General features: G+C 44.2%; 1 protein-coding gene across 5 annotated transcripts in view; it reads left to right on the forward strand.

The window, feature by feature from the left end:
* Positions 1–3,090: 3,090 nt before the first annotated feature.
* farp2 (FERM, RhoGEF and pleckstrin domain protein 2) overlaps positions 3,091–15,747 on the forward strand; it is a 192,420-nt gene continuing 179,763 nt past the window's right edge. For all 5 annotated transcript variants that reach the window (XM_041211675.1, XM_041211657.1, XM_041211665.1 and 2 more), the window contains exons 1-2: positions 3,091–3,156; positions 10,319–10,539. In XM_041211675.1, coding sequence (XP_041067609.1) covers positions 10,345–10,539 — 195 coding nt within the window. In that variant the 5' untranslated portion in view covers positions 3,091–3,156; positions 10,319–10,344. The remainder of the gene's footprint in view (positions 3,157–10,318; positions 10,540–15,747) is intronic.

Below are 15,747 nucleotides of genomic sequence, written 5' to 3' on the forward strand. Positions count from 1 at the left end.
GGGCAGAATATATTTACTGTCTTACTACCCGTAACCAGTATGTTTTTTATGGAAAGATTTGTGTCATTTCTTACTCTTGGAGCGTGTATTCCAATTAAATAATTCAGCAGCAAGTTTCATGTATTTAAAATAAAGAAGGTTATTTATAATCACACACTTACCCTAAATAAACGCAGTGCCTCTCACACACACACCACACCCCCACACCTCATGGGTTGTGAGGTTTCTTGTAGTCAAACATCTTGGAGGTTAGTTCTCAAGTGAACTTTAAAATTGGAACAGGTTAAGTACTTGGCTCTTTGATGACTTATAGCTAGTTTCAAGGTCTGGTTCTCAGTCGGGTGGATGACTGATGGTTCCCATGGATCTGCTGGGTCTTGGGGTAATTAGGGTGCAGTTCATGAAACCAGTTTTGATCGCATGACCACTGCGTTAACACTTCTGAGGCCAACACAGTATAGTTTGGGTGGGGAAGGCCATTGTGATACAATGGGAAGTTGATAGTGGCCATTGGGTTTTAATCTTCCCTTTTGTCCAGTATGAAACATGGAGACAGGCAGTCTGGAAACTCCATAGTCTTTAGCTGTTGGCCCATCCTTAAACAAAGATGTGTGAATTCTACAAATGGCTGTGAGGTACCCTCACCTATGTCCATATTAGGTTTTTGCCAGAGACTTGATAGTGTCTGGAAGTCCAAATGCCAAAGGTCACATGATTTCAGGCAGCTATCTTAACAGCTTGTTTGTATCCAATTTTTAAAAGTATTGGCTGAAAGTTCACAATATGACATGCCTGTACTGGGCATTACACATACCATCCCCCCCCCCCCCCAAATGCAATGCCCATCCTATGACATTACATAATTCCCATACTACCTTTCCCATGACATCCCATTCTTCCCATGGCATCTCTCTTAAAACCATCCTCATGCCACCACATCTCCACACTGACTCTGATCACCACCACCACCCAACCACCACCAGTACTCCCCACCCTCTAAGCAGCTGTTATTCAGCTAGCATCTTGAAAATCATCCTATTAAAATTCAGTGGGATCAGTTCTTTAAGTTGGAATTTCAGCAGGTGGATAGCAAATAAATAATCTGAGATATGCAGATGACACAGTAAATATGGCAGATACAGAGGAAAATAGACAATGACTTCTAGACACAATTATAACAAACAGTAATTGACATGGGTTATCATTAAACTGCAGTATGCATGGTAATATTAAAGAAAAGAATTATACCTACATGCAAAATAACAGTGGAATCAATAGAAATAAAACAGGTCGAATCATTTTCTTATTCATTTTCTGAGTAGCCTAATACCATCCGATGGGAAGAGTGGTCAAGACATTAGGAAGTGTACTACACTTGTAAAACAAACATTCACAAAAATGTCAGACCTTGTTAGAAATAAGAACATCCTCACTTAGACCAGAATGAGATTACTGAAATGTTACATCTGGTCAACATCACAATATAGATGCGAAAATTGGAATATAAGCAAGACAATGGAAGATAAATTAAAATCAGCAGAGATGTGGTTTCTGAGGCATATGATAAGGATTCATTAGACAACACACACAACCTATGAGGAAGTTTTGAGAAAAGCAGGCACAGAAGAACTTTTGCAGATGATCGCCAAGAGACAACTACAAATCAATTTAGAACATCTCGTAGTGACTTGGAACATTGAGAGTAATAGAGCACGAGAAAGACAAAGGAGAAAATACACTGACAGTTTAAGGAGAACAGGTATAAGATTTGAGAACAATGCCAAGAACTTGGCTAGTATCAAGGACCATGAAAGTTGGAAAGCCATGATCATGATGTTGTAAAACATGGCACCTGAAAAGAAAAATCAGTTATGTCTGAACTAAACACAAGGCAACAATGACTCAAAGTGGAACCAGGATCTGTTTCACTCCTTAACACAGGGGCAGGGGTTTGGTGGAGAACCTCACTGCATCAGTCCTGCTGCAATCCGGATTGTACAACCTTCCTTTGCCATCCCTCCCATTTTGTGTCCCCTACCCCTCACCGTGTCGATCTGCTTTCCATACTGCACCACCGTCTCCCATGTTACCACACCCCAAGCTGTTCACTTCCTCCTATACTATTCCTCAATAATACCCTCCTGCTCCCCAATCCCTCCAGCCAGGGTGATTGGATTCTCTTTAGCTTCCGTTGTTTTTTTTCTCCACCAACCTTCCCACCACCAACTGTCCCTCCCATGCCCCCATCCCTCACAATCAATCCCTGACTCTCTCACCCTTGGTCTCTGAGCCCCTCCTGCTCAGTCTTGGTACTCTGAGTTCCACTTCTCTAGTCTCTCTCCCTGGGTCTCTGTACCCTCATATCTTCCCTTAGTGCCACCTACTGGGTCTTTGTATCCTGGTCCCACTCCCCTGGGCCTCCCTCTTATCAGGTCTCCTTACCCTCTGCCAAGTGGTTATGGTACTGGGTTTGTAACCCCAAGATTAAGAGTTCAAATCTCACAATAGCAAACTATGAAACAATGTAACTTCATCTGAAACAGATGGAAATGGGTTTGTACTCGAAAGAGTTACCAGGTCTCCTTACCCTCTGGGGGTCCCTCTCCCCAGGGCCTCCCTCTTACCAGGTCTCCTTACCCTCTGGGGGTCCCTCTCTCCTGGGCCTCCCTCTTACCAGGTCTCCTTACCCTCTGGGGGTCCCTCTCTCCTGGGCCTCCCTCTTACCAGATCTCCTTACCCTCTGGGAATCCCTCTCCTCTTGGCTTCCCTCTTACCGGGTCTCCTTACCCTCTGGGGGTCCCTTTCCCGTGGGGAGTCCATCTCCCTGGGTCTACCTTTCTCTTGCCCTCTTCCCCAGGTCTCTCTCACTCTGCTCTAACTCCGGCTCAGCCTTTCAGGTGCCGCAATCAGTGTCACGCTTTCAACCAGTAAAAAGCAGCGAGTTGCCACGGCGACCAATCATCTACCTCGCCGACGGTTGCAGCCAATAGACGCTCGGCAAGGATTCATCCCAGCCAATGATAGACGGCTCTGGTGCTGTGCAGGGTCCCATTGGGCGCGGCGGCTGCCGCAAACAGCCAATGAGGTAGCGGTGCGGTTGCCGAGGAAGATGGCGGGCCTGGGGAGCTGGTGGTCGGAGGGGTGCTGAGGGCGGAGGTGAGTAGGAGGCGGCGGGAGGGCGAAGGGAGAGCATTCCGGGCGGGTGGCGGAGGGGGGCAGAGAATTTCGGGGTTGCGAGAGGGGAGAACGTTCCGGCGGGGGTGAGCAGGTGAGAGTATTCCCAGGGGTGGGGGGGGAGAGTGGGGTGGGGAGGGAGGGAGTGTCCGCCGGGGACCCCCAAGGGGAAGAGGGGCTTGGCCCCCAAGGGGGAGGCGAAGGTGGGGACTGCCCTCAGGAGGGAGGATGCCGCCGGCGCTCAATGGACTGGTGGCGCCCCAAGGGGGGTGGGGGCATGTGACCCCCAAGTGGGAGAGGGGTTGGCCGTTAGAGGCCCCAAGGATAAGGGTGAGGGGTGAGGGAGTAAGGGTGAGGGGTGACGGTGGGGTGGGGTGGGGGGGGTGGTGGTGTCGGTGGTGGGTGGTGGGGGGAGGGCTACCGGGGGAGCGGGTGCAGAGGTCGCTGTGGGAGAGGGTGCAGTGGAGCTGCCAGCGTCCCCAGGGGGAGAGGGGCTAGAGGAGGGGACCACCCCCCGGGGAGAGGGTGGGACGCCATGATAGGGAGGTGGGGCGTCAAGGGGAGGGGAATTGGGCTGCAGGGGGTAGGAGGGATGCTGTGGCCCTGGGGGAGGGGTGGGGGAGCTGTTGGGGTGACTGGGGAGAGGGTGGTGGCTGGGGGTCGTTGGGGTCGGGGGGGCAAAGGCACGGCTGGGTTAGGGGACACTGCCAGGGGTAGGGGAGAGGGGAGCAGCCCGGGGTAGGATGATGGCTGGGGCTCCGGGGAGAGGTGGCGCCACCTGTGGGCCGGGGAAAGGGGGCACCCCTCTGGAAGGTAGAGGTGAGAAGGCTAGATGCCCCCAAACCCCAAGGGTAGAGGAGAGGGGCCGGGCCCCCGGGGACTGAGTTGTTCTGTGGCTTTTTTGGGTCCACGTGTCCCAGGGACTTTCCCTGGCAGCCCATGTTATTCTTCGGCATTGGAGGTTGGAGATGGGCTTGATGTACCCCTAGAGTAGCTGGGTTCTTGTGTTCTTGCACAAATAAACAGCTTCACCTAGCTGGGTGATCAGTGTTCTTGCATGAAGCTTTGTGTTTGATACTGTTCCTACACTACATCCTCCCCCAATGGAAAAGGTGTGTTGATCTCCACTCTGCCCCACTATCTGAAAATATGGGGCCAGATTCTGCCTCTATGCTGACAACAATCAGATTTACCTCACCACCTCTCCATCCCTCCATTACCTCTGTAATGCAGGCTATTTTCTGACATCCTGTTTCAGATGAGCTGCCATTCCTTTAGTGAAACACTAGGAAGAGTGACACCATCGTATTCCTGTCTCTGTCTTAGTCCATCTTCTGATGAAACTATCCATGTCTTTGTTACCTCTGGACTTGATTTTTCCAATAATCTCCTGACTGCATCCCATTCTCCAACCTGCACAGACCCTTGCTCTCTGTATCCTATCCAGCACCAAGTCCTGCACATTCAGCCTTGCTGTTACTGAAGATCTACACTGGCTCTTGGTCCCCAAAGCATTCAATTTGAAAAATTCTCATCCCTCTGTTTAAAATCTTTATGGTATCAGCTCTCCATACCATTTTAACCTCCAGTCCCACAACCCTTCCAGGAATTTGCTTCTTTAACTCTGGCCCCTTGAGCATCTCCCACTCTCTTCGTCTGCCATTGTTGGCTGTGTCTTCAGTTGTCTAGACATCAGAACCTGAAATTCCTTTCACAAACCTTTCCATCTCTCTCTCCTTATTTAATATCCATGAGTATTGCAGTTACGTACTGGGAAGACCAAACCTACTGCTTTCATCTTTGTAATATCTTCTCTCTCCACCCTTGAATCAGCCATTGACTGTTGATGCCCTCATCTATACTCATGTTATCTCTAGACTTGTTCCAATACTCACTTGGCTGGCCTGCCACCTTCCACTCTCAAGCTTCAGCTCATCCAGCACTCTGCTATCTGTATTCTGACTCTCACCAAGTTCTGTTCAAACATCACCCCTATGCTCACTGACCTACAGTGGCTCCTGATCTGGCAGTATTTCACATTTAACACTCTTACCCTTGTGTTCAGATCTGTGTGGCCACACTCCTCACTGTTTCTGTAGTCGTTTCCAGCCTACTGGGATCACTATACTGGCCTTTTGTGCACCCCTGATTTTTATTGTCCCACCATTTGGTGGCTGTGCCTTCAGCTGCCTAGGAAGTAAATTCAGGAATTCCCTCCCTTAAGCTCTCCAACTTAAAACCTACCTCTTAAACCAAGCTTTTGATCGTTTGTCCTAATATCACTTTTGTGGTTTGATGTTCAATGTTGTTTGCACCTGTGAAACACTTTATGATGCGTTGTTATAACAGATACAGGAGAAGGTGGCGGGTTGGTGACAAGACACAAATGGTAACAGTTGATGGATGTTTTTGAGAATAGAAAACAGATTCCAATGGTGTTTCACAGGGCTCAGTGTTGGGGCCCTTGCTATTGATTGTATATATTAATGATTTAGCCTGAAATGTGGGAGGCATGATTGGGAAATTTGAAGATGATGCAAAAATTGGCCATGTGGTTGATAGTGAAGAGGATGGATGTCGACTACAGAAAGATATCAATGGTTTGTTTGAGTGGGCAGAGAAGTGGCAAATGGAATTCAATCTAGAAAAGAGGGGTGATGCATTTGGGGAGGGCAAACAAAGCAAGGTAAGACTCAATAAACAGGGAGTCATTGAGAGGTGTTGAGGAAATGAGAGTCCTTGGAGTGCATGTCCCCAGGTCCTTGAAGGTGGCAGGACAGGTGGACAAGGTGATCAAGGAAGCATATAGAATGCTTTATTGGGTGAGGTACTGAATACAAAAGCAAGGATGTAATGATGGAACTTTATAAAATGCTGGCACAGCTCTGGTCATCACATTACAGGGAGGACATATGCACACTGGAGAGAGTGTAGAGGAGATTTACAAGAATGCTGCCAGGGCTTGAAAATTGCAGCTATGAGGAGAGATTGGATAGGCTAGGATTGTTTTCATTAGAATAGAGGAGGCTAAGGGGCGACCTAATTGAGGTGTATAAAATTGAGGGGCCCAGATAGGGTAGACAGCTGAGGGGTCAATTAGCAGGGGACATAGATTTAAGGTGATTGGTAGAAGGATTAGAGGGGACATGAGGAAAAACTTTTTCACCCAGAGGGTGGTGGGCATCTGGAATTCACTGCCGAAGTTGTTGGTTGAGGCTGAAACGCTCAACTCATTTAAAAGGTACCTGGACCCCCATCTGAAGTGCTGTAACCTGCATGGCTACAGACCAGGTGCTGGAAAGTGAGATTAAAATGAGCAACTGGTTTCTTTTTTTCTCTCTTTGGCTGGTGCAGACATGATGGGCTGAATGGCCTCTTTCTGCACCGTAACTTTTCTATGGTTCTAACCTCTGTTTCAGCTCCAAATCTTCAGGATTAACCAGGAGCAAGTATTTCCTAAAAAGTCCTGAAGCCCTTTACAAATAAACACTGTGAAAAATCAACTTAAAAAATAAATATTTTTGACTTTACCAGTGAAGGTGAGACCACAACTCTAGTTCTGTGTTAAGCTATATGAACATTGCCTGTGTTCATATAAATGAGAGACAGCATATCATTGGCTGATGCTCTATGAAGCAAGCTTGGTGCTGAAAAACTAGTTTAAGGCTGATTAGCTTGTCCCTCCAACCACACCCCCCCCCCCCCCCCCCCCCACTTCTCTCGCTCTCTCTCTCCCCCCCTCACCTTAAACCAGCTTATATTTCACCCCTCTCCTAATATTACTCAGTTCTGTTGAAGGGTCATGAGGACTCAAAACGTCAACTTTTTTCTTCTCTGCCGATGCTGCCAGACCTGCTGAGTTTTTCCAGGTAATTCTGTTTTTGTTTTGGATTTCCAGCATCTGCAATTTTTTGTTTTTAATTCAGTGGTGTTACTTGGTCTAGTAGGTTGTTACAACAGCAGTGCTGGCGTTGTAGCAAACTTCAAGCCTCATGACCCCCGAGTGAAGTTAGGCCTCAGGGTATTTCTGACAGGGAATGGTTGATGTTATTTAAATAATTTTTACGTTTTAATTTGCGCAGTATCCTGTTGTTATAATTTGGATATTGTACTGGCAGTCGGTTCCTGCTGTGCTCCGTATGTTTTGTATATTCAGGAGTTCGCAGATTGTTATCGCCGTGTAATTTTATAACTCATCTAAAATTATGCATACTTGCCATCCTAATTAAAACTTTGAATAATGTTCTACAGTAACCCTAAAATAATTTAACTCTGAGGTTTCTGCATGTGCACATTTGCATGTGCTCTCTACTCATAATGGTTCTTACAAGGACAGGATTTTCTACACTGGTTATTTAAGGCAGGCTTTTACAGTATTTATTGTCCATCGTTGCTATTTTTGTGACAAATCAAATAATAAGAGTTCACATATCTGAATTTGAGCCATACATGTGTGGAATTTTCACTACTTGGACAATAGGTCAGTCACAAACTGAAGTAGCAAATGAACATGGTGTCACTTCGGTATTAATGCAAAAGCAAAATACTGTGGTTGCTGGAAATTTGAAATAAAAACAAAAAAAATTCTGGAAATAATCTGGTTGGGCAGCATCTGTAGAGAGAAATAGTTAACGCTTCAGATTGATGACCTTTCATCAAAAATAGGTTCTGATGAAAGGTCATCGAGCTGACATGTTAATTCTAGTTCTCTCTGCACACATGCTGCCTGCCTTTCTGAATGTTTCTGGCATTTTAAGTCTTTATGCCATTTGGGGAATAATCAGCAAACGGGTGAGAAATGACATGCAGTGGCTGCACACTTCCAAACTCAATGGTGCTGCTTTGTTCAAACCAGCAAGTGATTAAAAATATCCCAGGATGTTTCAAACCAATTTTATTAGAAAAAAACTGGAACAACCGCAGGAGTTGGGTTTTGCCGTTTTTGTCTGTGGTCAGTATGGGATGGATCAAGAAGATATGGGTAAACTTTGTAGTAACTCCTAAGAAAATAATTAGAGAAGTCAATGAAGTGACCTCTGAAATCATGTGATTGGTTTTCACCAGCTCTGACTGCATTACTTCAAAAGTGCCACGAAGCAGGACCTTTGTGGAAATCTTAAACCAGAATGACTTACACCTTTCAACAAGTATTTTTAAAAATTAATTCATGAGATGGGGGCGTCGCTGGCTAGTTCAGCAGTTATTGACCTTGAGAAGGTGGTGGTGAGCTGCAGTCCATGTCTACGTGGTGTAGGTACACCCACAGTACTGATAGGAAGAGAGTTCCATGATTTTGACCCAGCGGCAGTGAAGGAACGACGATATATTTCCAAATCAGGACGGTGTGTGGCTTGGAGGGGATGTTGGGGGAGAAAGTGTATTTATAGAAACAAAAACAAAAATGCTACACCTACTCAGCAAGCCTGACGGCATCTGTGGAGAGAAAGACAGGGTTAACGTTTTGAGTCTGTATGACTCTACTTCAGAAGTAACAGAGTACGGAGTGTGTGACTCATCTGGACACCAATGTGGATGGATTGGAACACCTCTCTTCTGTTATCAGTAAAAGTGAACAACACTTAAGATATTTCAAAAATGTTCATCACTTCCCTAGGGCAGCTGTTTACCATTTCAATCGATGCTCTTGATGACTTCCACCATTTTAGAGCAGTACATTAGATCTGTGCACAAAAAAAATGAGCTGCGGATAGTAGCACGTTAATTGTTATAGATAAATGTACTGCGCATCCTGTAATTTCCTGAATGTCCAAAGAATATTACTTCTTACCTTCAGCTGATGGATGCTGGCATAATCAAGAGTCATTTGGAGGTTTCTGGTTAGAAAAAGACACAACTCTGTTCTCGCTCAGTTTTGAGGGTGCGATCAATTTTGTTGTTGGATATTGGAATTTTGGTATTTAGAACCGCATAGCGAACTGCTTTTGTTAGTTTTGAACCATACAATTTCTGCAAAAATTAAATCAGTGGCCTGTACCTTTATGTTACTCAATTTTATCCAGCCTTTTTTTAAAAAAAAATACATAGATTGTAATCAAAATGGTAGTAGGCTAGGCATAATTAACTGGTGGTTAACGGTGGTTGGGGGAAGGTGGGGTTCATTTGGTTTAATGTTGCACTTAATGTTCTGGGATTGGATAGACATGGAGTTGACTACTTTTTTGAACAGTGCTCTGGGTGAGGTTGGATGAGGGCAGGAAATGTGGGTTTTGGCAAAAGTTGAGAGAGGATTCCTGGGGTTTAGCAGATAGACTTGCATTTAGAGGAGGACTGGAGCAGCAGAAAGGAATAGAGATTGTCAACATTGGAGGTTAGGGAGCTGGGAGTAGTGTCTGTGAAGGAGATAAAATGAGGCATTCTGTTAAAGAAGTTGCCTTTCCTCTCATGTGGTCTTTGGTTTCAATATTTCCCCTGCTTTCCTGGCAGTGATTAAGTAACCTGGCACAGATCCTGGAAACTTTGCCTGTGTTGCTGTGACTGCCACCCCTGCTCCAAAACCCATCAGGAGCAATTCTTCACCAGAGCATTTTTGTGGCACTGTTTGAAGAAGAGCAGGTGACTTCTGATGTCTTTTAAGGCTATCCTGAGAAGGTGAAAGATGCTATGTAAATACAAGTTTCTTTATTTTCTATCTTTCTACTGATCTCTCTGGCTCTGTTTTTCTTCCCTTCTGTTTACTACAAGAGTCTGTTGTACCACTCACTGATGCCTATTTTAATATTTTTAAATGACTTGACTTTCCCTAACTCCAAACAAAGTACAGTAGCACAATCTGTGTACGTGACTGGATAGCTAGAGATAGTAGTAAACAGACAGACATGAGCAGACTTTACAAACCAACCCTTCAGCTTAATAAGCAGTTCCTTTGTCAAAATGTAAACAGACAAAAGAATTAGTTAGAACAGTTTCTGATGCTGGTCTGGAGGAGTCTTAATGCACTATTGGTTTGCTTTCATGGTTTACACAAGGAAACTTTTGTGTACCTCTCTGATGTCAGCTGCTGTATGATATTAGTAAATATGAAGAAGAAATTGCAGTTTTGCACCTAAGTAGCAAATTACTGTATGGTTTAAAATGAAGTTGTGATCTGGCAGCAAATATATAAACCTGAGTTTCTCTTTCCTAGACTACATCTGTTGCCTGTGGTGAGTGATGGAAGAGATGGAAGGAACATATCGAGTGTTGCAGACTCCTGGAGCTCGACTTGGAGCACAGACACATGCAGCGATTAGTACGTTGGAGCCGGGGCAAAGCCTCTCCATGGCATCGTCTCTCAAAGCTCGGGGCAGAGGGATCCAGCTTATGGTCCAGTTATTGGATGATGTACAGGAGCAGGTTGAAGTAGAGGTGAGAAATGTTTGTTTCCAAAGGGGAAGTTGAGTGGTTTTGCCAATTTTTATGTACAGAAAATGCTGCTTTTTGTGAATAATTGAAAACATTGCCTATATATTAATTGGGCACCCTTTATCTGCTGTTAGGAATTACATGATAAAAGAAGACCAAGGTCCATCTAGTTTACCATTTACCATCCTGGTACAGCAATAATGGAGTTGTTGACTAATCATAGCAATGCCAGACCTGGACATGACAGTAGGAAAACCCCCAGTGGTGGGGAGTTTTGGAAACTATAATTCACAAGCATGCCATACTTAACATAAATCATGCCTTCAAGTTGCTCCAATGCTGTATCGCAAAATACTATTTCCTGAGTTGGAATGTTGTACCACTCCATCACTTGACCATCTCTACTTACGTTGCATCACCCATTGGGTTTTGCACAGCATTTTTGTTACCCCAGGGACCATTGCAAAGCTGGGATTTTGCATCAAAAACGTTAGCAACCTGTAGGTTAGCTGGTGTGTGTGAACCAATTTACTAGTGTGAACCATAGTGAAAGCAGGGATGCAGGTTGGAAAAATACCTATTAACAAATAGATAACTCAAATAACTCAAGCTATAGATAGTAAGTTCTTTGGGAAGATGGTGATCCAGTATCAGTTTTGAATTTTGTAAAGGTAATTTGTGGTATTAGTTTTAGAAATTAGTCTGATAAAACTAAATTTGCTGATTCATATTTCCATTATTTTTAATGAAGTTAATTATCTTTGCTATTCAAAAAGGTATGTTCAGTGGCGTATTTCTTACCCGTTGTATTGGAGGTATTGCACTTTACTTTTATCTGTGGCTACAATATTAGAACCTGAACATCTATATAGTCCAGTGTGAATTTAATTCTGCAGCGGGAGTTAAACGTTAAGCAGGAAGGAATCTAGTTGTGATGGTCAGTTGATACTGAACATGTTAAATCATTAGACTGGCAAAAACACAGTGATTAGAATGTTTGATTGCATTGTCACATCAGAGAACATTGTGTTGAAGTGTGCAATGCTAAAACTATACAGTTGCCTGGTCAGGCAGCTCATTTATTTTTGTGTGTTCAGGCTCCTATATGGTCTTGCTGGCAGATTTCACCCCCAACTACCAATGCTTCCTCTTTCCTCAACCCATATTGGCTAGTGGGTAAACCTCAGGAAGTCACAAAACCATTTATTGTTATTCAAAGTGACTTGCTCCTATCTTGTAAAGGCCTAACTATCTTCATCACCTTAAGCATGTAAACTTGTAAACTAACCTTTTTAATAATGAATACCCAGGTCAGATCCTCTCCGGGCCACTGCATCTTGAATGTTTTTTAATTTTGTCAATTTAAGGATCAGATAGAGTTGGGGGAGGCTATTGCATTGGAACCTTCCAGCTCTGAATGTGGTGTACAGTGGAGTTTCAAGGGCTAAGCCATAATGTCTAAGAATTGTTAGAAGGATAGCCAGGTGATTGATCTCTTTAACTTGAAAGAATTGAGTTTGGTAGAAGTAGTTTACGATATTAAACAGCAAATATCAGTCTTACCTGGAAGGCTATTTTATGGATACTCGAACTAGGGAGCATGGGTGAAAGGAAAACAGTGCAGATGTTGGGAAGAACTTCACATAAAATGTGGGTTCCAAAAGGCATTTGATAAAGTGTTGCACAACAGCCTTGTGAGCAAAGTTCTATCACAGGAATAAAAGGGACAGTAGTAACATGGATATGAAATTAATTGAGTGACAAGAAACAGTGTAGTGGTTAATGGTTGTTTCTCAGGCTGGGGGAAGGCTTATAATTGAGTCCCCAATGGGTCAGTGTTAGGACCCTTGCTTTTCCTGATATAATTAATGACCTAGACCTTGGTTTATAGGTATGATTTCAAAATTTGCAAATTATATGAAACTTGGAACATTGTGAATAGTGAGGAGGAGAGTATAGAACTTAAAAAGGTTGTAGGTTGGTGGAATGGGCGGAGAAGATGAAATTTACGCAAAGAAATTTGAAGCGATTCATTTTGGTAGGAAGAACATAGGGAGACAATATAAAATAAAGGGTACAATTCTAAAGGGGGTGCTGGAGCATGGGGGTGTGTATGTGTGTAAGCCATTGAAGGTAGGAGGGCAATTTGAGAGAGTGGTCAATAAAGCATACAGTGCCCTAGACTTTAATAGGGGCATAGAGTACAAAGTAAAGGAAGTTATGTTAAACTCGTGTAGAACACTAGTTTGGCCTTAAATGGAGCATTGTGTCCAGTTCTGGGCACCAGACTTGAGGAAAGATGTCAAGGCGTTGGAGAGAGTGCAGAGAAGATTTGCAAAAATGGTTCCAAGGATGAGGGGCTTCAGTTACGTAGCTAGATTGGAGACGTTGTGACTATTTTCCTTGGAGAAGAGAAGGTTGAGAGGAGATTTGATAGAGGTATTCAAAATCATGAGGGGTCTGGACAGAGAACAAAGGGGGAAACTGTTCCCATTAGTGGAAGGATCGCGAATAAGGGGGCGCAGATTTAAGATTATTGGCAAAAGAAGCAATGGTGACATGAGGACATGTTTTTTCACGCAGTGAGCAGTTGGGATTTTGAATGCATTGCCTGAATGTGGTGGAGGCAGGGTCAATTGAGACATTTGAGGGAATTGGATTATTACCTGTAAAGGAAGAATGAGCAGGGCCATGGGGAGTGGCACTAGGTAATTGGGGTCAAAAGAATAGCTAATCAGCATTCTACCTGGATTCAAGGCCCAGAAATTGAATTGGACAGCCGTATAAATACTGTGCCAAGAGAGCAGGTCAGAGGCTGGGAATTCTGCGGCGACTACTCACCACCTGATTCCTCAAAGTCTGCCCACATCTACAAGGCACAAGTCAAGACTGTGATGGAATACTCTCCACTTGCCTGGATAAGTGCAACTCCATCAACACTCAGGAAGCTTGACAACATCCAGGACAAAGCTGCCCACTTGATAGATTCACTTACCTTCAACATTCACTCCCTCCATCACCGATGCACAGTGACAGCAGCATGTACCATCTACAAGCTGCATTGCAGCAAGTTACCAAGGCTCCTTAGGATTTTCTAAACCTGCAACCTCTAGCACCTCGAAGGACAAGCAAAGCCGATGCATGGGAAGACCATCTCCTGCAAGTTTCCCTCCAAGTCACATAACATGCTGACTTAGAACCATATCGCTGTTTCTTCATTGTTGCTGCACCAAAATACTGGAACTCTCTCTCTACCAGCACTAGGGGTTTACTGGACTGCAGCGATTCAAGAAAGTGGTTCACCATCACCTTCTTGAGGTCAGTTGGGGATGGGCAACAAGTGCTGGTCTGTCCAGCAATGCCCACATCTTGTGAAAGAATGAACTGTTTGCCTTGGAACAGAGGTGGCTAAGGGGCGTTGTAATTGACATGTATAAAATTGAGGGACAAGATAGAATAAATAGGGATGACGTTATTTACCATAGAGGAGTCACAGGCTAGGAGGCATAGATTTTAAGTAATTGGAAGAAGGATTAGAGGAGAGATGAGGAAACATTTTTCATCCAGAGGGTGATAGGTTCCTGCAACTCTCTACCTGAAAGGGTGGTAGAGACAGAAAATCTCACCACATTTCAGAAAAGGTACTTGGATGTCCACATGAAGAGCGGTGACCTTATGAGTTATGTGAGTTATGGGTTTAATGCAGGAGGGTGGGATTAGAGCTCTTTATCAATGGACATGAATACAATGGACTGAATGACCACCTCGGTCCTAAATTTTCAATGATTTCGATGATTGTAAATGTATATGCATCTCCTTCCATGTCCTTTCAGATGCCTGCTTTGTCCTTCTCCTGAGCTGTCAGCCCAGATGGCCAGCCAGCTACACTGTATTTGTGCCTTCATGATCTTGGAGTGTGCCAAAATGCTTTGCAGTCAATCTAGTATTTCTGAAGTATAGTCACTGTCGTAATGTAGGAAATGCGGCAGTTAGTTTGTGAAGATATTATCTCGTTAATATTAATAAGACAATGAGCAGATAGCCTGTTCATGATGTTGGTTGAGATTTAAGTATTGGCCAGGACACTGGAGAGAACTCGTAGAATAATGTCATGGGTTCTTTTATCTCCAATAGTGAGGGCATACTTGTTGCGGTTGAAGGTTTTATCCGAAAGGTTTTATCTGACAGTGCAGTATTCTGGCAGTATTGCACTGGACTGTTGGCCTAGAGTATATGATCAAAGTCTCTGGAGTGGCATTCAAACCCACGTCCTCTGACTTGGAGGTTAGAGTGCTTTCCACTGAGCCATGGCTAAAGGCTAGATTGAAATCAGCACAGTTAGTGGTGTGGAAACTGAATAAGAACTCATCCTCTCAATTGTAGATAAGCAGGGGGGAAAGAATATAGGAAGTGGTGTGGTGTTCCTTATAGTAGTTTTGTAAAGTGGTTTAGCAGTGGTACTCACTGTAAATTTAATCGACCACTGCCATACCTCAAAGTGACTTCAGTAAAGGAGAAATTATATATTGGGGTCCTGCTGCTAAATGGTCATATTTTAGACAAAGTTTTGAAGTCTTATAGGAGGTGGGTGAGATCTGACATTTTGATCATATAGGTAGTGTAGAAGGAATTTCACTCAATGGTTAGAACATAGGCACAGGAGTAGACCTCATGGCCTCTCCCCAGCCTGCCTCGCCATTGAATGTGATCACGGTCGATCTTCTGCCTCAACTCCACTTTCCCACTAGCTCCCCATATCTCTCTGTTCCCTGAGAAACCAAAAATCTACCTATCTCACCTTGAACATACGCAGCACTGGAGCAGCCAAAACCCTGCAGAGTAGACAGTTCCAAAAATTCACAACCATCTGAGTGAAGAAATTTCTCCTTGTGTCAACCCTAAATGATTGACCCCTTGTCTTGAGGCTGTGCCCCAGGAGTTCTAGATTCCCCAGCCAGGAGAAACAATTTCTGTCTACCCTGTTAAGAACCTTCAGAATTTTGTATGTTTCAATAAGATTACCTCTCATTCTTCTAAACTCTAGAGAGTATAGGCCCAATTTGCTCACCATAGGACAGCACTCCCAGCCCAGGAACCAATCTAATGAACCATCACTGTGTGTCTAATCAAGTCTTATTGCAAAAGATTGTCCTGTCCAAGGTGTGAAGACGAAAAATCCAACCAACTTCAAATTCTGAGAGCTCTAATTTT

The sequence above is a fragment of the Carcharodon carcharias genome, chromosome 2 (genome assembly GCF_017639515.1).
Source record: "Carcharodon carcharias isolate sCarCar2 chromosome 2, sCarCar2.pri, whole genome shotgun sequence".
NCBI classification, from domain to species: Eukaryota; Metazoa; Chordata; class Chondrichthyes; order Lamniformes; family Lamnidae; genus Carcharodon; species Carcharodon carcharias.